This window comes from Crocuta crocuta, unplaced genomic scaffold, assembly GCF_008692635.1.
Source record: "Crocuta crocuta isolate KB4526 unplaced genomic scaffold, BGI_CrCroc_1.0 scaffold110, whole genome shotgun sequence".
Lineage (NCBI taxonomy): Eukaryota > Metazoa > Chordata > Mammalia > Carnivora > Hyaenidae > Crocuta > Crocuta crocuta.
Genome location: NW_027527386.1, coordinates 941092 through 961864, shown reverse-complemented (window position 1 = coordinate 961864; position 20773 = coordinate 941092). Strand labels below are relative to the sequence as shown.

Below are 20773 nucleotides of genomic sequence, written 5' to 3'. Positions count from 1 at the left end.
ACCCCACATTAAACACTCGGAGGCCCTGTAGACGCAGCTCACAGGCGCACACACAGAGGCGGCCGTGCCGCCCCGGGACGCACAGGAGGACGGGCACAGGGGAGAGGCAGGCACACAGTCTGGGTTGCATCTGTGATCTCTGTTCCCTAGTAAAACGAGGGCGCCAGTGCGACAAAACTCTCCTGGATATGCATTCGGGTGTCTGTCACAGCAGTCCCTGGAGCGCCCCGAGTCACCAAGAATCTTCAAAACAGGTCCTTCTGCTCAACACCAGAGCAGGACCCCAAGGCCCTTAGCACTTGCTACGCTCTCAGAAGCTCTGCCAAGAGCCCTAAAGGTAGGGGGCTGGCCCGTGTCCAGCCTGTCAGATGCACCGAGAAGCGGGGGGCTAGGACGGCCCCTCACGCCACCCCCTAAGGGCCAGGAGGCCCAGAGGAGCCAGGCGCCCCCTGCCAGGCCCGCCTCACCTGTAACACGTTGCTCTCCGCCTCCTCCCCCGTGATGACTTCCACTTTCTCCAGCAAACACTTCCGGGCTGTTGCCTTGGTGTAGGCGGCTGCCGACTCGGCCAGGGACTCTGAAACGTTATTGGCTAAACGACATTGACTATTTGCCAGGGGACGCGTGTGTGCATACCTCACGGGGGACAAAACAAAACAAAAGGTCGAGACTCCGGGACCCGGAGTGGACCTCCGAGACACAGCACTGTGGAGCCAGCTGCCAGCTCGGCTCCAGGCTTCCCACTGCCGGTTCCCCCCCACAGCACTGGAGACGCCCCTGCCCCTGGGCAAGGAGAAAGAAGTGGACAACCACCACCTAGGCCCTATCCCCAGAGTCACCACGCAGGGCCACAGCCTTGCGATTTCAAGATGAACGTGTCCCCTCTCTGCTCACTGAAAATCAGCACCACACTGTGGCTTTTAGACTCTGTCCCAGTGGCTGGTTCATGTGAGGCTAGTACTGCTGCACCGAGCTGGGGGCCCCGTCCCTCCCAGGCAGGGGCTTGGACGGACCATGCCCCCGTCCCTCGGTGCCCTTCCCATTGGGCGGCAGGCCTGCAGCATACCTTTCTCGGGGGTGGCCTCCTGGGACGAGGACTCGGACCCGGATTCAGCAGCTGCATTTTCCCTGCTGGCGTCTGAACTGACTTCATTTAACTTGGGGGGGCTCTGCAGGGCAAACGAAAGCACACGGGTCGGGGCGCGTGTCTGTGTGCTCCGGGGGGGGGGCAGCTGCCATGGATCAGGAAGCCCCTCTGCCGGATGGCGGCTCTTGGCACCTTCCTACCAGGCAGAGGGCTTTGCTCTGTGGATGGCTTCTCCTTCACAGCTTTGGGGACCCACCCAGACCTGGGAGACGAGACTGGACAACCCCTCCCCAGGGGTGGGTTCCAGCCTGGGGCCCGGTCTCCACACAACGATCCTCCAGCATCCTGGGTAAAACCTAGTAGGAAGTGCCCTCATGACACAAGCAGCTTGGCCCACCCCCTCAGATGCTACAGGTGAACCATGCACGCTGGTCCCCAAGCGAGGCCTCCCCTGATGTGTCAGGGAGACGTGCGCCACCAGCTGACGGTCACCTTGGCTTAGCTCGAGCCGCTCATCTCTGTGTGAGGCAGCTCTTGGACTATTTCACTGTAACAGAAAGAGGACAGTAGTGATGCTCGAGAAGAGCAGCAGGAGGCTCCTCAACACAACGGGGACAGAGGCAGAAATGACGAAGTGGGAGAGACAGCTCCCTCAACACACTCACGATGGATGCGGTGGGGAAGGAAGGAAAAGGAAACAAAAATAAGGAAGCAGGTAAACTATTCTGGAACTGCACCCCAAGCTGGCCAGGCCTTCTGGGACGGGGAGACAGCCACAGAGCACCCAAGCACCTTGGCCCTGGTGTGTGCAGCAGACACCTGGGGCACTGCTGGGGGCCCCTCCAAGGCCACCTCACTGGAGCCATCCGTGCTGCAGCCCCATGGTCGGGGAGGGGCCTGAGCTCCCTCGGCTCCAGCGGCAGGGGGCGGTCTCAGAAGCACATGGCTAAGGGCTCTGGGCTGACGGTGCCGCCGCCAGGAAGCAGCATGACCCCTGACTTAAGGGGAAGCCTGCCTTAGGACAGGGCCGAGCTGTGGCAGGGAGGGAAGGCAGGGGCCTTTCTCCTGCGACTGAACACATCCTCATTTCACAGGGGACAAGGTGTCAGCCGCACTCACACGTCCCTCGCCCCGGGGCCCCAGGAAGAACGGTCCCCCTGGGGCCACTCACCAGCACGCGCTCGCTCATGTTCTGGCCAAACACGAATTTGCTGCTGGCGGTGTCGGCACTGTTGGTCGAGTTGTCTAAACTGAAGAGAAGATGTGCTGTGGGTGTGAGGCAGCCAGCGGGGCGGGGCAGGCGGGTGTGCGCCGGTGCAGGCCGCACTCGCGCGCGCACGGAAGGGGTGGGTGAGAACGCCAGGCGTGCGCCCCCATCGGCCTTCCCCGTGGGGGATGTGCCCATAGCGCAGGGCTCAAGCCTCCAGGCCGGGCTGTGCCGAACGGTAAACACGCCACCTACTTCCCGGAAGGAACGGGCCCGTCCCTGGCAGCAGCCGCCCCCATGAGTCACTGCAGCTGCGTGAGCCCCGTCCCCTGGCCTGCACAAAGGAGTGACACCTCCCACCCCCGGGGTGGCAGGTGACATGGGATGTTGTTGGAGCTGCCATCACCATCACATTCTATCCAGTTTAAGACGTCATAGCTGTAAGCACGTCTCCATTTGGGAAATGCTGCAGGGCCCAAACAGGATCTTTAAAATGCTCATCAGGGTCCAGGCAGCCAAGGGCAAGGTCACCACCATTCATGCCAGGTCTCTCCAACATCCAAGCCCACGTTCTATCTGCTCTGCTGGCCTGTCTCCTAGGCAGGGACACACTTCCTTCTGAAATACCCGTGGGGCACCCAGGCCATCAGTGAGCACTGCTACTGGCAGCGTTAACTACCGGCGAGCTCTGATCCAGTGGAAGGTTCCACAGGCTGGACCCTGGTGGGTATAGGAGGCAGCCAAGCAGCCACTGGCCTACTGGGTTCCACTCCAGGCTTGAGATCTGGGTGACAGAGGCCCCTCTGAGGGCCAAGCAAAACTTGGATCCTGCCTCCTGTGTCTGTTGAAGCACAGTGGCCCCTGTAGAGCCAGGGCCAGCACGGGAATAAAGGGAGGAGCCGGGGGTGTGTGTCCCGGATTCTGGTAAACCCTGCCCCCTCCCCTCCTTCCTGCCCCCCAGAAAGACCGGGTTGGCTCCTGGTCCCCGTGCTGTCTGTCTGGGTCCCCAGTTAGGGGTGATGGAGGACCACAGGGCCCCTCTGCAGCTGGGCACAGGCCCGAGACACCCACCTGGAGCTGATATACTGAAGGAAATAGTTGGTCGCAGTTGGCGTTTCTGAACTGGGGTGTCCGGCATTCTCCATGTCAGCGACTTCAGTGTTCTCGTGTATTAACTGCAAAACAGAGGCGCGCTTACTGCTCCGAGGACGGCCTGCTCTGGCCTCTCCAGCTCGGCCTGGCTGCACAGCCGCAGACACAGGTGCTACCATGTGCATGTGTGTACGTATACGCCGGGAGCGGGGCTGTAATCAGCGTCCACATTTCTCCTTTTAACGGTTAAGATATACAAACAGTTCATAAGGCCTGAGGGAGCCTTTTCTATCTTGCCTTTTTTTTTTTTTAAACCAAACCCTTGAGCTGGCATCCTGGTGGCATTTCCACCAAAGCTTCTGTAATGGGACCACGTAGGCTTACAAATCTGATGCCTTCAGAGGTTTATCGTGAATGTAACAAAAGCATCGTTTCTCGAGGGCTCCTCTGGCCTAACTGCCGTGCTACCTCTGTTACACAGCTTGTCGGATGTGACCCGCCCAGGACCCGAGAGACAGGGACTCCCAGCCTCGTTCTTTGACTGAGAAGGCAGAGACTCGGGGTGTCCAGAAGTCACCCCCACTGAGAAGCTGGCATCTAACTGTGAGACCGCACGCAGATCACAAGAGCCCCGGGCCTCCAGAACACACAGCCCCCGCCCCAATTTCAAGGCAGCCGTCCCCCTGATCCCTAGGAACAGACTCAACCTGACGGCCCGGGCCAGACCCCTGCCTCCCAGCACAGGAGGGTCCCCAGGCCCTTCCTTCTCCGGTTTCCCCCTCCCTGGAGTGAGCGACCCCTAGGGACTCGTTATTTTGGCTCAAGCCGTGTGACAGCAACGCCTACTCTTCCCCTCTGGGCATCTGGGTTTCTGCTGGGCAGTGAGCACTAAAGGAGAAAGCAGATGGCACAAACTGATGTTTTCTACGTGCCAGAGACTCTGGTTTCCTTATTTCAGGGCTTCTCCCCATCACCGTCCTCGACACCGGGGCGGGATCACTCTGTGGGGAAGGCGCCCTGGCGCTTGGGTCGGGGGCTGCAGGATCTCTGGCTTCCACCTACTGGACCTACTGGACGGCAGCAGCACCTACGCCACGCCCTAGTTGTGACAACCACAGATGTGCCCGGACACAGCCACAGACGTGGTCGCTCAGGCTTCTAATGGAGCTCCTGCTGCTGAGCTGCTGGAACCGGCACAGGACTCTGTCCCTGGGGCCGGAAAGGTACTGCTGCCCAGGTCTGGGCTCCCAGAGAGCCGGTGCATGGGGTCCAGGCCACTCCCCACCCCCGATTCAGAGTCCCCAGACCAGACCAACAGGCCTTGGGGGCAGCCAGGAGGGGACAGATACTATTGCCTCCTACGGAAGAGAAAAGTTACTCTTCCATCTGCCCTACCTTAAAAGAATAAGGTAATGCTTCTCAATTAGGGGTGACTTGACCCCACAGGGGACACTTTTGGTTGCCACAACCTGGGGGGAGGGGTATATCCCTGGCACCTAGAGGGCAGGGACCAGGGATGCCACTCAACACCCCAGAGTGCCAGGACAGGCCTCCAGCAATAAAGAGCGAAGCGGTCTAAGTGCCAGACAGAGGAGCCCGAGGCAGGCGACAACGACCTCTCCGGGGCCGCTGAAAGGATCGGAGCGCATGTCCTCCTTGGCTCTGAAGGCGTTGGTTCTCGGATGGGGGCTCGGCTGCCTTCTTGTCCGTTGCTCCCAGGAGAGCAAGGGGCATGCGCAGTGTGGAAGGCGTGCAAAGAAACGGGCCGCCAGACACACCTTGAGCCACACGACACGCTGTGTCCACCTCCCCGCCCTTCTGACAGGAAAGCAGAGGCTCATGCGGGCCTCTGGTCACACACCTTGACCCTGTCCCTCAGGTTCTGCCCGAACACAAATGCCTGCTGGGCCCGCTCTGCCTTCTCCCCGTCCTCTTCACCGGTGCCGCCGAACTCGCTTCTCTGGGGCTCCTTCTCCTAGAGGCACAAACGAGACAAACGAAGAGAAGCGACAGGAGCCCCGGTTAGCAAAGTGGGCCGCCTCACGCGCTTGCTGTGTCTTCCGTGGCTGGGTCCCCGGGCCACCTCTCAGTCCCCCTCCCGCTCACAGGCGACTTGCAGGTGACTCGCTGCGTTGGCCACCCTGGTTCCTAATTTGAATTCTGCAAACTGTGGCTGGAGGGTGGGGCCAAAGGGGTAACCGTGAACTGCAGACGACGGTTTTTGCCATCTGAGCTCCATCATCTCCCGGGAGGGGGATGTGCGGGGTGGCGGGTAGAGAAGCTCAGGCGGCAGCTTTGCTGCTAAAACGGACACACACGTGCTGTCTGGCTCTTTGTGCGGGGGGCCTGGTGCGCCACTGCAGCCAGGTTGTGAGCCCTCCCCCTCCTGCCCCCAGCCAAAGCGCAGGCTCTTCATCACAGGCCCTCATTCTCCAGCCACCGCGCAACACACGCTACTGGAAAACGCATGCACTTGCTATGGCTACCTAATCCCAGAAGCCCAGACTCTGTTTAAAAAAAAAAAAAAAGAATGATTTCTGAGCTGACCCGCCAGGCACTTTTCTACTTAGAAGGGGCCGAGTACTGAATCCCCAGGTTGTTCAGGTGTGGAATCAGGGAGGGGAGCCATCTCTCCATGTAAAAGAGCACGAGGCTTCACCAATAACGGCCATTCCTCTGGCTCCAGGGACGTTTCAGAGGCCCACCTGCCACCTGTGGCAGGGAGCCCCGGCCGGGCGATGGCGGGCTCTGGAGCCGCGTACGGACTGCCCTCGGTGTTCTAGCAACTGCGGGCACACTGGGCGAAGCCAGGAGCAGCCTGAGCCCGGGTGCTGCTTGGAGCGGAACTGCCCACACGCACGGGGAGCTCCCCGCCCGGCACACACGCACCTCAGGGGCTTGCGCCTCGTCAGGACTCCTCCGTGCGGGTGTGTCGGGTGAGGTGGCCGTCGTGGCCCCCATGCAGTCCGCCGGGATGCTGAGCCCATTGGTGCCACTGTTGGGGACTGCGGGAGGGAGGGAAGGACAGCGGGGGTCAGGGAGGGCGGCGCCGCCTCCGCGCTCCCTTCCACCTCTTAGACCGATGGTGTCACTTCTCCTTTGCAAAGAACAGGATCTGGCGTCACCGCTGAAAATCACCAATCCTTACAGGAAAACAAGCAATCCAGAACTAAAGCTTCACAGAACTGAGAACATCTTACGGCTTATTCCACAAAGAACCCGTATGAATTTCAGTGTACTCAGAAGCAACACTAAGGTAAAGAGAAAAAAAGAAGAGGTGTCTAAGGAACAATTACGAGTTTTATAACATAAGTATTACTCATAACACCTTTGTTCTCTGCATCTTTGCCCTTGAAACAGCTGAGATTGTATGACACGCACAGCTTTAAACCTGGCTGATTCTTTGGCATCACGTGAAAAAGCCTTCCTACGGAGACTCTTCAGAAATACTATTTCCCTCACGGGGAATGCTGGATTGCTTCTGATGATGAATTTTTGAATTATAGGGAAAGACCAAGAGAAAGACAAGAAAAACTCATTGATATTAAGAAATTAAGGGCTAACCACAAGCTGCCGCTGTGTGGAGATGGTGGAAACGTGGCTTATGAGTTGGGTGCTCCGGCTGGCAAGTCAGGACACTGCACACATATCCAAGACGACACGAGTCCCTCAGACACACGGGGCTGAACCTCAGACGCCCGGGAGCGGGCCGGCTTGTATGAGGCCAGAGCGTGCACAAAGTGCATTGTGACCAGCTGTCACCGTGGCCTGGTGCCGCAGGGGGACGGCATGTCTCTGTCTTCCCTGTGCTCACCAGGGATTTAAAGGATTGTCTCCCCAGCCCTCTCTCTGTTCCGGAGTGCATTCAGCACACGTGGCTGAGGTCCCCTCAGTGAGGACACAGCTGCCCCTGGCCAGCTCCAAGAACGCCCTACACCCCGCCATGTGCGCCAGCTGCTCCTTACCGGTCTGTGACAGTGCCTTCGGCTGCGGGGCCTGCAGCACTGCCGGGCGAAGTACACTCCGCTGCTGCTCCTTGGGCTTCTGGCTCGGCAGACCTGAGAAGAGAGGCCGGTTTGCCCGGGGCCCTCAGTCCTCGTGGGCAGAGATGCACACCCCTGTAATGGCTCTCAGGGGGCTTTACGGAAGTTAGTCCAGTGAGGACAATAATGTTATGGGGGAAGCACGGGACCACTGTCCTCAAGTGCTGGGCTAAAGGGTCAAGCAGAGATGGCGAAGTGGAGCAGAGAGTGGCAGCAGCCCCCAGGGTTTAGGACTGCTCAGGCCACATAAAAATGCCCTTTGCACCTGCTTTTCAAAATGCCACACTGAGAAAACCCCTCTGGCAAACATCAATTGGGTAAGAAACACAAGAGCATGCTTCCAAGTCCATACCGCTGGCAGGCCCTGTTCCCCAGCGGCAGCCTCTGGGTCAGGCCCACTCTGCTAACCGGGGTTCCTCTGCAGCACCTGGGGCTGGGACGCTCTGCAGACCCAGCCTGAACCAACAGAGCACACGCAGGGCGCAGAGCCCAGTGCCCCACACCCAGCCAAGTCCGCTCCCTCACCGCCCCCCACTCCTCAGGGTGGTGGAGGGCTCCCAGGTGCGAGAATCTCTCCTGTTCTGATGGGCTCTTTAAAGGTAACTTAGACGTGGGGCACCTGGGTGGCTCATTCGGTTGAGCATCCGACTTCGGCTCAGGTCATGATCTCAGTTCCTGGGTTCGAGCCCCGCGTTGGGCTCTGTGCTGACAGCTAGCTCAGAGCCTGGAGCCTGTTTCAGCTTCTGTTCCTCCCTCTCTCTGACCCTCCCTTGCTCATGCGTTCTCTCTCTCAGAAACAAATTAAAAAAAAAAAAAAAAAGGTAACTTAGACGACCCAGAGCGCGGGCTGAGCCTGGAGCACGCCAGTGGGGCTGTCTCAGGAAGCCGTGCAGATGATGGTGCAGAGGCGGGAAGGCCTCCACGGTCCTCAAAGGAGGGCACCTACCTGCGCTAGGTGCCTGGCCGTGGATCAATGTTGGTGGCTTCAACCGGAACCCACTGCTCTTTTCCTCTACAAGCACAAGACAAAAGGTAAAAAGCAGGACCGCTTAGGGGCCGGGGATGGCAGTGAAGCGCAGACGGTCAAGGGCAGGGGAAGACTGTGGTCTGGGTGTCAGCAGCCAGAGCTAGAGAACAAGGGAAATGCTTCGGAGCTAAAACAAAAACGTGGACGCCCGGCCCAACTGCCAAGGTCATGAGGCAGCAGCCTGGACGATGGCAGGGGTGGGGGGGGAGGGGGAGGCAGGGGGGCTGGCTCCAGGTCGTGTGCTGCCAACAAACGACCACGGGTTGTTGAAGGTGGAGACAAAAGTGACGGTGCAGGCAAGGCTGGTCCACGCCTGGGCCACTGCACCTGGCGACTTGCCAGGAGCTGTGCTGGGCTCACAGGCCCTGGAGAAGGTCAGGGAGCCACTCCAGCAAGGTCTCTGGGGCCTGTTTCTTAGAGCTATGTCTCCGTTTTGGCAGACAAAGCCTCTGTAATCAGGAGAAGCCTCTGCACCATCAGCACATGTCGGGGAAATGAGACACGTTTTCTGTGGTGAAAGATCAAAGGTGGCAGACAGCAGGCTTGCTCCCTCTCCAGATGTGTCTAGAGAGCTTCACCTCGTCGCTTCCTGATGCTGGAAGGCCCAGAAGGAAGGGGAAGGAAGCAGGGAGATGGCTCAAAGCCCGGTTTCAGCTGGGGACTGGTCCACACAAATCCCTCGATGTGTGTGTGCTGCGGACTCTGCCTGTGTCCTAAGGGGCGGGCAGTGGGGGCAGTGTGATGTGCCATGACAGAAGGATCGGCATGAAGGTCTGTGCCTGCGGCAGCACAGGGACAGTGGCATTCGGGGCCACCGGGGGTGCTAAGGTCCAACTCATCTGAAGGAACCCTTGTCAAGTTGCAGGGAACGAGCGTCAGTTGTGTGTATCTATCTGCCAGCAGCGAACAACCCACAAAGTTAAGAAAACAATTCCACTTACAACAGCACCATGAGAATACTACTTGGGAATGGCTTTAACAAATGAAAACCCACTACATTGTTGGAGGAAAGTAAAGACAAACATGGAAAGAGATCTTAAAAGGTCACGTAGTGTGTGATTCTATTTATATGAAACGTCCGGAACAGGCAAATCCATGGAGACAGAAAGTGGATTCTTGGTTGCCAGGGGCTGGGGAAGGGGGTAGTGAGTGACTGCTAACGGGGGTCAGGATTTCTTTTTGGGCCGATGGAATGATCTAAAACTAATTACGTGACGGCCGCGCAGCTCTGTGGGTGTACGAGACACCAACCGACCACACACTACAACGGCAGGTGCCTCACCAGGCCAACGTCAGGCATAAAACAGTCAAACCAGAATTCGGAACGGAGCAGGAAAGCCTTCTTCCTGCTGGCCGCACGTGGGTGAGCCAGACTGCTCTCCTTGAGCAAAAGCAGGATCACAGAAACTCTCGCTGCTACTTAGTACAGGGGAGTTGAGTCTGGCAGGCTTCCTAGAGCCTGGGTTAGTGGGGCTGGGGTCTCTCCCATAAGAAAGGGGTCATAAAAGCCACACTCACGAGATTCAGACACCCCAGATGCAGGGAAGGCATGCTGCCAGATGCTCCTTTTCAGGCGGGAAATACTGAAACACATTCCCCAAGCTCAGTGTTATTCAGAAGATGGGCAATTTACCAACGTTGAAGGAAAACCAAGGTGAAGGTCACAATCGAGGTAACAGTCATAAGCCCTTACCACTGGCTCTGCAATGCTTCCACTGCAGCCCCCGACCAGAACTTGCCTCTTTGCCGTGTGCAGAGTGGCACTAGATCTGACCCTTGCAGCAGGCCGAGGCCGGCCAGCGGGGGCACAGGTCCGGGTGGTCGCCATCACTCAGCTTCTACCAGCACCGGGCCTTGCACGCAGCCCGCCTTGCAGACGCGCAAGCAAGCACACTGAATGCTGCAGCGAGTGGACGACAGACCAGACACACCACATCTGTAACGGTAACCGAGGACCGGGGACACAAGCAGCCCAAGGCAACAGGGAGCTGTGCTCACAGGGCGGTTAGGCTGAGGGCCGCTGGGAGGTCCCGTCTCCACCAAAACAGACATGCTCTCTTCTCACAGCTTCAAGAAACTCCCTTTTCCCGTGACACAGTTGGGACACAACGAAGAGGTGTGGCCTGATGAGCCAGAGCCTTTGCACATGTGGTAGGGTCAGGGGCGTGTATGAGCGACCGCGTGCTCTGTTACTCTGAGAGCTCCTGGGGTGGGGAGATCGCTCCCCTCCTCTGATCATGTCTAAGGCAAGCAGGCGTCTCCCCCAGCGACACCTGAGGCAGGCAATGCTCGGCCCTGAGGAACTTCAGCATGCCGCATGCCAGAGGCCAGGAAGACTCTAAGAGGAGGCTGGTGGGCGGGGGCTGGACGGGGGCAGGCATGTGCGGGGCGCAAGGACGTGCACTGCAGTAAAGGGAGCAGGTTTCTCGCGGTCAGAAAGAGGGAGGAGTGCCTGGGAGGCTCAGGCAGTTAAGCGTCCGACTGTTGGTTTTGGCTCAGGTCATGAGCTCATGGTTTGTGGGTTTGAGCCCCACATCGGGGCTCCACACAGACAGTGCAGAGCCTGCTTAGGATTCCTTCTCTCCGTCTCTGCCCCTCCCCAGCTCACATGCTCTCTCAAAATAAATGGGAAAAAAAAGAAAGAGAGAGGGAGAATTTTGAAGCAGGGGGGCTCAGATGAGCCCGGTTGGTATTGGACTGGAAGTATACATGTGAGCCTAGGGTTACCCACACGTGCGGACAGCTACAGAGAAATGTGTGTAAGTGTACACACGTGTATGCATGCAGGTACTGGCGTGCGACCCCGCCTCTGGGCATCGAGGAGGCCCAGGTGCAGTGTTGGCAGCGGCGCTGAGCCTGCTAAGAGCCAGATCTTGGTTTCCAGAGGCCACGCTCCCTCCACTAAGAACCCCTCTGAGAAGAACAGACAGAAAGAAAGTGCTTCAAAGAGTAACGAGCTATGACAAAAGGACACAGGAGCCTGTGTGACGGCACCCCCGCTGGTCCAGTCTGGGATGGTTAAAGTAAATTCTGCACTAAGAACGACAGAATGGCAGAACGACAGAACGGAGCCTGCTGCCTAAAAGAGGAATCCATGCACCCACCTGGATACACAGAATAACAAAGGGCTAAGTGGGCAGAAGGGACAGCCGTCTCCCACGGGAGAACGTCACCTGAACCTACCAGCAACAGCCAGGGTGGAAAATCCCGCTCTGGTGATCGGTCATCAGAGTAAGGACTAACCCGAGCGGGAGAACACACGCGGGTGCCGACGCTGGGGTGGGGGGAAGTGACAGAAGTGGGTTTCCCAGGTCTCAGAGCGTCTGTCTGGCAGAAGGGGTGGGGGGGGCATGCCTGTGATGCGCTGGGTAGGACACAGCTTCGCTTCTGTGCTGTTCTAGCCCCACCGGGTGGAATCACCAGGAATCCCTGGATGAACCTGGACAGAGAAACTTCCCCAACATAATGGGCCCGTTATCTTCTCAGCCATAAAAGTCAAGGGAAGAATGAGGAAGTATTCCAGATGGAGAGAGAGACGTGCATGATCGCCCCTCTGCTATGAAGGACATTACTGGGGCGACTGGGGAAAATCGAACAGGCAAAGGGATACAGAAGTGCTTTATAAAATTCTTCCCGAGTTTAAAATCTGCACCCTCCCCCTCAATTAAAGCTAAAAAACAAAAGAAAGGCAGGCAGGCGAGGACAGAGGGGGCGCTGGGCAAGTCGAGTAGGCCGCCGCCCTGCGTCAGGTGCCAGGACACGAAGCCGCGTCAGGGCCTTCGGGAGGCCTGGGAGCCCCCTTTCCTCAGGGCAGCCCTGCTGTCGATGCTGCGGAATGAAGGTTTTGTGGGGAAACGAGGGCAGCGAGGCCATCACTTACAGGCCCCAGAAGGGACTGAGGTTGGTAATGGAAATCGCTAGCGCCAGGTGATTTAGACACGTGGCTTCGGGGACGGAAACCCTTGACCTGCGGAGGCTCATGGCGGCTACCACTGCCCCTACCAAGCGCTCTTGCTAAGCAAGCACTCCAGGTATTCCCAAGGCCGCTTAAAACCCACACTCCTCTTCAGGAGCTGGTGAGGGGTCAGCTCAAAACAGTCTGCTTTTCGAGCCAAAACGAATTCAATTGTGTGAAATGGTGCTATTGAATCAATCCTCTAAGTTATAAATACCCTGCCCTCATGCCAGAGTGGGACGCCTCTTGCAATGCTTTTGAAGTCGGCAATGAATTTATATAAGGCAGGTTGGGTTACAGAATTCGGGTGGTTGAACTTGCTCATTAAATCTTTTATGAGGAATTTCAGCNGGTGGACTCTCCGCTCAAGGTCTAAAGCTGTGACTGAGAATGCTTACATATCTATGTGAACACGTTTAAGTCACACCGATTAGTGTGAGAGTCTAATGCACAGAAAAGGGGTCTGGAAAATTCCATCAGACTCACAGCAGTTACCTTGGGGTGGGGAACGGGGGAGGGGCAGCCAGATTCTTTTACTCTGTCTTTCCCATTTGCATTTAAAAAAGGATACGAATTATGATTTGTGTAAAAACCTTGAAAAACGAGTCATATGCTGATCTATAGCTGCTTTTTGTTTTTGAAAAAACAAAACAAAAACAAAAAACAACAAAACTTTTAAAGACTCCTTGGGACCAGACCCTCCTTGCAGAAACAAAAAAAATTAAGTAAGGGCTTAGGAAGCTGGCCTCACACTGGATTCCAAATCTATGAGCTGAAGATTTGGGAAAACATTTAAGAACTGGAGAAGAATCCGGTTTTCAAATTGCCCATTCCTGTTTAAGATCTTATTTTACATATCAACTGCTTTTCATCCCAGGAAAACCCCCAGGGACGGGCAGTAAAAGGCAAGGGACACGAGGGCTCACCTGGTTCTGAGTCAGAATTGCCTGCAGACGGCTCGCAGAAGGTTGATGGCATAAAAACATTGTTTTTTGATACTGTCGACAAGGAGGTGCGGGCAGGGAAGGGAACGAGAGGAAAAACAGTGTGAGTACACGGGGAACACATGCACCAGGTCGCCTCTCCCACCTGAAGGCTCCATCTCCAAGCCCCACTGCGGGTGCTCAGCATTCTACACCAGGCCTTGAGATGCTGCGGCCTCCCGTCTTGGCCTCATGCCCCCAGCTTCTCCTTGGCACCCTGGACCCCCGCGTGGGCAGCCAGGAGGGCAGCAGAATGAACCGGATGCTCCAAGCCTCAGCCCTGCTCCCTGTCACCTGCCAGAGCGCGCTGGCTGGCTGCGGCCCTGGTCCCCTCGCCTGTTTAGGATCGGACTTTACGTTTATCAACTGCCACCCGCAGTGTGGGCCGCGCAGCAATGCGATGGCCCTCAGAGCTCAAGGACTACCTGGGTGGACAGAATATAGCTACAGAATCAGAGCGCGGGGCACCGACAACACCTTCCAAGTTACCACCCGCGGAAACTGAGCGCTATTTGCTGCGCCCCTGCGCCAGAGCAGAGGGGAGATATCTGCCTGTCTTTTTGTCCCTGCAGCCTATGGCCACAGCACAAACCACCTCTCCTCTCCTCTCCTCTGCCGCACCTTCTGCCACAGAGCGTGGCTCCACCGTGCACGGTGAATGCCGAGGAATACAATCGAGCGCCAGGAAGCACGGGGGCGCCCAGGCAACGAGTGAGACGAGGAGGTCTACAGAAGCCTGGAAGGTTTCCAAGGCCTGCTTATTAGGTAGGAAGTGACAGTGCATCCGTCCAGGGGCCTTGAGCACTCACGAGAAAGGGTGTGGCAAAGTCCGCAATACGTGTGTTACGGGAAACAGGTAGGAAATCCAGTGTGTTTCAGGGAGGAACTTCACAGGACACTCCTACGTCACACTTCCTGCAATGCCTGCTAGTCCCGTGGGCAGACACCACCTTCCAGAGCGTCCTTTTCTCTTAGCGTGACATCCTTAGGCGTCACAGTCATCAAGTGCTTTACACAGGCCTCCCAAGAAGGGAACCAAGTTACGTAACAGGAGGTCGTCTCTGAAAGCGCATGGGTCTCTGCGTCTGCACCAGGGCACCAAGACTGAGAACATGACTGACGATGCCAGGGGGACAAGTCAAGATGGGGGAGGAGGGGCCAGCCCAGAGACTGCATTTACCCTTGAATCTGCAGGGCTGTCCCCAGGCTCACAGAACCTCCCACCAGGTCACCCCAGCATCTCTCTCTACCCTAGGGAACGCCCTCTTTCTTGCACCGGTCCCCGTACAAGCCCTGGGGCCCACCCACCACTGTGCCGGGTCCTGGTCTGACCCCCCCTTCAAGGGCCCACCAAACCCTCCTCCTTTGGGGGCTCATGGCATTCCATCACCAAGGTGTCTTCTGGGGCCACTTGGTTCGTTATGTACCGTGTGTGTGTCTGGGCTTCTCGGCCAGACTGCCAAGATCTAGGCACATGGCAAAGGGTCAGGAGGATCCTTTGTAATAACTGTAATAACTACAATTAATGTTAATTAACTATTAATCGGGGTTAACGTAGCCCCTGACAGGACCTACGGGCCTTTCCCTCTCTTTTAGAGGGACTATTTCCTGGTGTGTCTTCTTTCAGTCCCACTAGGTCACAAGCCTCCGTGTCACTGATTCCGGAGTAGGGACACCTCCAGCCTCATTCCTGACAGACACTGAGCCTCAGATGGATTCTCAGTGGATGTGGGCTGCGCGGGAGACGCCAGAGGGGAGCCGGGACGCTCTTGCTGCTCGGGAAGGGTCTGCAACGGTTACCTGACTGTGACGGTGGGAACTGGGTTAAAGAGGACGTTCTTTCTCGCTTGACAGGAGGGCAGTAATTTCCATCTTCTCGGTCGGAATCTACAGAAAATGAGGAGGAGGAGGAGGAGGAGGAACAGGGGGAGGAGAAAGTCAGGTTGCTTTCACTTTTAGAACCAAAGAGGATGAGACGTTCTAGAGATTTCCTCACCTTCTCCACCTTCGGGGCTGGAGCCTCCAGTTGGCCTCTGAAACGAGAGCACACGGCAGGGCGGTGAGAGAGGGCCAGGCTGCCCTGCACCCGGCGGCCTGGGAGTCCCGCAGTGAGCGCGTCCTGAAACGTGGCGCTGAGGGCCAACTCCCGGAGCTCAGGCACCCAAGTCACTGACTGACTTTCAACCTAACGTTAGGCTCAAAAATCCTGCCAAGAACCTTCTGTGTGTGCCTCGCCAGGCCATGGGCCAAGGGGTCCTCCTAACGGCTGAGAATACGTTTATCGCACAAAGATCGGTTTGTCTCTCCACAGGTCACAGCTAAGCGCATGCCACCCTCCAAGTCAAGCACAGTGGCTGAATTCACTTTGCCAAGAGCTGGCAAGCGACCTGCTCCACTCTGGGGCCGCCGGACTGGTTAAAATGGTCGCCTAACACGGGATCACAGCAGCCCCCATTACCCGCCCTGGCCTGCTGCATGGTGTGGAACCCTGTTTTAAGGTGCGCTATTATTTCCAGAGTGACAGAGCACTGTGATCCCTGGGACCTGAGCCCGATGCAGAACGTTCAGAACAACCTACCAAAGAATCACCAGTGAGGACAGAAGGTGGCTGAAAAATTTCATCCTTAACAACCTTTAGTCTTAGAATGTTCACAACTAGCCATCCGGGAGCCTTGGGATGAGCTCCCAACCCCAGATAATCTCCATCCCCTCGCGGATAGCCCTTCTCACAGATGTGTGACTCTTCCGAAAGCAGCAGCCAGAAGCAAACGCTGATGAGTACATGTCACTCCTCCCGGGGTACTGAACGTGGGAGCGAGCAGAGGAGCCAATGTTCTTATTTTCAGAAAAGCCCCTAGGGGTCAAGTTCAGCCAAAGGAAGACCACCTGCCTGGAGGAGCTGTTAGGGATTAGATGACGCATGCCTGGGAAAGTGCTCTGCGCACAGGGCAGGGAAACACAGTAACTGCCCTAAATTACCTAAATAATGGGCTGTGAGCACTGGCTGGAGCCCTGGGCGCCACATTCCCCATAAAGGGCCACAAAGGACTTTCAGCATCTTGGGCCATGTGTATATTCTGCCATCTTAGCTTTTAGACAGAGGCCTGGAGTTTGTGGACCCCATCCTAAGGGACAGAGAGACAAGAGGATCCCAGCCTGTGCTCTGTCCTCCTGTGTGAGCCCACAACATGGGTTGGAGTCAGAGACGCAAGCCTGGACTTCTAAGTGCTGGCTGCGAGCCTCTGTGAAGGGCCAGGATGACTGCCGTCCCCACGTGCGCAGGGCTCAGAGAAGGCCACCCATCAGAGTGCTTAGTAAACAAACCCCTCATCACACAACAGGCTCGACAGTCTGCAGGGCAGCTGTGAGCGCAATACAGGGTCCCAAACGGAATGGAATGCTGGAGGAGTCCGGTGGGCTCCCGAGGGGCACAAACGGGCAGCAGGAGCATGAGAACAGAGCCTGAACGTACTCGACCTCTCTGGAAGGCCCGCAGGATGGACCTTCTCCCAGCTGTGACACTTCCTAAAGGCACACCTCGGGCAAACTGTTCCACTTGCCCAGGCTTCTGCTTCCTTGCTTGGCAGACGGGGGCGCCAGGACTGGCGCCGCAAGGGACTGAAGGGGTGAAGTGGCACTCAGCCTGACCTGACACCTGGCCAAGGTGGGCTCTCCAGCAGGCTCACTTCCACTGGAAGTTATGCCCTTGTGTGACAAGGGTCCAGAGGTGAAGTCATGTCCCGGGGGCAGCCCAATGAGGGGTCAGGGAGGGGGACAGGGTTGGGGAGTTAAGAAGATGGCCCCGGGGCCCAGGACGAAGCACTGGGGTGCCATGTGACAACGCGGCACAGTGGGCCTTCTCTCCTGGGACCCTCCCCTTCCTCGGGTGACATCACTGAGGGGCAGACTCCAGGCACCTCTGTCCTACCCTTCGCAGCGGCTGGCCCACTCCCAGGTCTGGTCCCGTGGCTCCTGGCGCTTCTCTCCTGTCCTTCGCTAAGCATCCTGGCTAGACTGACCCACATGCGGCAGCCTCTCGGATCCTGTGGGATCTGTCACTTCCACAGAGCGACTTCTGGGATCTGGAAACTCTGGCCTTGCTCCCTGGCCCCTCACCTGACAGCCCCCTCATGCCTGCCCCGGTCCTGCGGCCTCACTTCCCCCCGCACTCCTCTGCACCTCTCACGCTGACTGTGCCATCTGTGTCAGGGTCCCCACCAGCTTGAGTCCCAGGAGGGCACTGGCGCTCAGCACATAGCAGGAGCTCACCGGGCATCTGTTCAGTGAAGGGACACAAGTCACAGGTGCCTGCGGGTCCCAGAGAAGACCCTATGGCATGGGCCCCTGTGTCATATGCAGAAGAGTGGCCCCTGGGGGCGCCTGGGTGGCTCAGTCAGTCGAGCGTCTGACTTCGGCTCAGGTCATGATCTCACGGTTTATGGGTTCGAGCCCCGCGTCGGGCTCTGTGCTGACAGCTAGCTCAGAGCCTGGAGCTTGTTTCAAACTTTGTGTCTCCCTCTCTCTCTGACCCTCCCCTGCTCGCGCTGCCTCTCTCTCATTCAGAAATAAATAAAACATTAAAAAAAAAAAAAAAAAGAAGAAGAGTGGCCCCTGGCCTGGTCAGCAGTCCAGATGGCTTGTCACAACCCAGCTTCCTGTTTCCTCAGTGGCTGCAAAGGGTGTTCCTCCAGCAGCTCAAGGCCCAGAGGCCTGTGCACCTCACCTCCATCTGCCCCGCTAGCTAGCTAGTCTCATTTCCCCGCATGCGGATTTCCGGAAATCTACAGATTTCTGTTTTCACTCCACTGTGCTAGAAGACTGTGTGATTTCAGTCGTCTCCAGCTTATCGACCCTTGTTTTTGGCCCAACAAGGTGGTCTGTCCCGGAGGGCATCCTGGTACTCTGGAGCACAGCACCTTCTGGAATGTTCTCTGGGGTAGGCAGCCTGTCAGGCCAGCCAGGTTGAGTGCTGTCTGAGCCCTCCCGGGGCCCTGTGGGCTACTCAGCTGGGGTGCAGGCTCTCCAACATGACCGAATCGAATTCTCCCTTCAATTCTGTCAGTTTTTGCTTTGTGTATTTTTTTTTTTTTTAACCTATGCCACAAACACCCCAAACCTCTCAGGAATTGGAGAACATGATGGGTGCTAGGAACCCCCCAGAAGTGTGCCCAGACCAGGTGCTGAGGCCTCCGGGTCCCCATCTGACCACCCCCTACAACCCCTCCTTGCCATCACACTGCAGGTTCCTGGTCTCCTTCCCGTTTTCTCTATCTGCCAATACTGTTCCCACCTCAGGGATCCTTCTGTGTGTGCCGCCCCCAAGGCCTGGGATGAGTTCCCGCAGCTCCGCTCGCTCAACGTGGCCTCCTCCAGGGGGAACCCTCCTCCGGGGGAAGCTGAGCTCGCTCACTCTCCCACCGCCCGGCGAGCGGAAGCTGCTCCTCTCCACCCCACCCACAGCCTGTCGCGCCTTAACTGGAAGGGATCTAACGTGTCCGTCTGGCTGTTCTCCCCACAGCTCAGCACCAACACCCGGGATGCTGTGCACAAAAGACGCTCGGCGTGGGGCGCCTGGGTGGCTCGGTCAGTTGAGTGTCTGACTTCGGCTCAGGTCATGATCTCATGGTTTGTGGGTTCGAGCCCCACGTCGGGCTCTGTGCTCTCAGCTAGCTCAGAGCCTGGAGCCTGCTTCGGATCCTACGTCTCCCTCTCTCTCTGATCCTCCCCTGCTCACGCTGTCTCTCTCTCCCTCTCTCTCAGAAATAAATTAAAAAAAAAAAAAAAAGAGGCTCGGCGTGTACTCGTTGCACAAATGGAACCTGAGTGCGTCACAGCCCCTTCAGTGACCTGGAGAAGAGAAGGTGTCTGGCCAGACAAGATTCAGATATGTCTAGACCCTCAAACCCACACCTCAAATCTAAGAGGCATGTGACTGGCCTCTTGGTCCTGGAAAAGCTGCGAGGCCAAGGCCAGGGGAAGACAACACAGGAGATTCCCCCAGCAGGAAGAACCTTCCAGAAGCTGCTGGAACCTCCTATGGGATCTGAACTAGCCAACTCAGAAGCAGTAAGGAAACTGCTGCCAGCAACTCTCCTCAGTAGGAACCAGCATGAAGAAACAAGACAATGTATAAGGAAGTAATTTCGCCTTGCCTTTGGATACATCTACTCTTCCAGAAATCCTCATCGGCTGCCCGTGTGAGGAGAAGCCTGATGCCTGCCCCCACTCCCCCCAGCTGCGCTGCAGGTCTGCTCTTGCTGTCTGCTGTCTCATGCTGTCTTCTCCCCAAACAAGGGAAGGTCTGGAGCAAAGCATCTTCCCATCAAGCCAGCCTTGGCCCAAAATGGGGCCAACGCAGTCTCCACGTACACTTTTCACCAACACAGCAGCCTGGCAGCCAGGGGCCACCCCTCACCCCAACCAAGGGAGAGGCTGGTCGGGCTCAGCTGAGAACAACGCCTGGGGCACGAACGGGGTCGGGTCTTATAGCTACTGCTCCTTGGGCCCCAGAGGTCACGGAGCCACGGCCACGGGGACACTAAGAGCAGGCTCCCAGGATCATCTGTGGGGAGGGGCCAGGGCAGCAGCAGGTATGAAAGGCCCATTTCCTCCTCTGCCTCCTCCCACACCACAACCCACCTCTGTGAGGATGTGGGTTTCGGGAGGATACTTAGGGGACACTGGGGTCAGCGTCTGTGTGGGAGACCGTGCCGGACATATCCCAAATCAACACTTACATGAGGAGGCAGAAAAGAAAGAAGCCCAAAGAGAATCCTTCAATTTGTTTCCCTGGTGTCAGGAAGTGTGAACAAGCAGAGTGGGCTTATAGAGGAGGAAGAGCCCCCATGGTGGCAGCTGCTGTGGACCGGTGGGAAGGGTCACAGGGGTGGCAGCTCTCGCTTCTCAGAGCCATGGGAACCTCAGGGGGAGCTGCTCATTCTGTGAGGTGTGCACGTCCCTGTCGGCAAGGACAGAACAGGTGGACTGGGACCCTGGACTATAGATACGGGAAGCTTCAGTTCTTTGTAACGGATGAAACAAGGAAGATTTATGACCATTGTGTTTATCAAGGACTGTCCCCCCCTCGCCGCCCCTCCCCCCAGCAGGCCCTAAAGACACATGGCCCTCCTGAGGCTGCCTGGTGTGGCCTCAAGAAGGACAAAGGTGCTAGGCCAGTGCAAGGGGAAGGAATGGAGCGGCCGCTGTGTCTCAGAGGCTGACACACAGGGAGAGGAAGCAGGAGTGAACAGCCCTGCCTCCTGACTTCCCAGAAAAGGCCAGAAAACAAGACTATGCCAGACACCATTTGGCTTGCCTGGGCCTCAGCGACTCCAGTGTGGACTGATCGCTTAGAAAGCCCGGCTGGCTGTGGCTGCAGG

The 20773-nt window shown here is 57.3% G+C and overlaps 1 protein-coding gene across 7 annotated transcripts in view; it reads right to left on the bottom strand.

The window, feature by feature from the left end:
* RANBP3 (RAN binding protein 3) overlaps positions 1 to 20773 on the bottom strand; it is a 53152-nt gene that overhangs the window by 4348 nt on the left and 28031 nt on the right. For 2 of the 7 annotated variants that reach the window (XM_077778316.1, XM_077778587.1), the window contains 11 exons: positions 15391 to 15427; positions 15195 to 15281; positions 13338 to 13409; positions 8376 to 8441; positions 7352 to 7444; positions 6276 to 6391; positions 5248 to 5361; positions 3366 to 3469; positions 2259 to 2337; positions 1067 to 1169; positions 468 to 592 (listed from right to left, as the gene is read on the bottom strand). In XM_077778316.1, the coding sequence (XP_077634442.1) occupies positions 468 to 592; positions 1067 to 1169; positions 2259 to 2337; positions 3366 to 3469; positions 5248 to 5361; positions 6276 to 6391; positions 7352 to 7444; positions 8376 to 8441; positions 13338 to 13409; positions 15195 to 15281; positions 15391 to 15427 (996 nt within the window). The remainder of the gene's footprint in view (positions 1 to 467; positions 593 to 1066; positions 1170 to 2258; positions 2338 to 3365; positions 3470 to 5247; positions 5362 to 6275; positions 6392 to 7351; positions 7445 to 8375; positions 8442 to 13337; positions 13410 to 15194; positions 15282 to 15390; positions 15428 to 20773) is intronic. The other 5 variants (XM_077778438.1, XM_077778667.1, XM_077778510.1 and 2 more) reach the window with 3 other exon arrangements.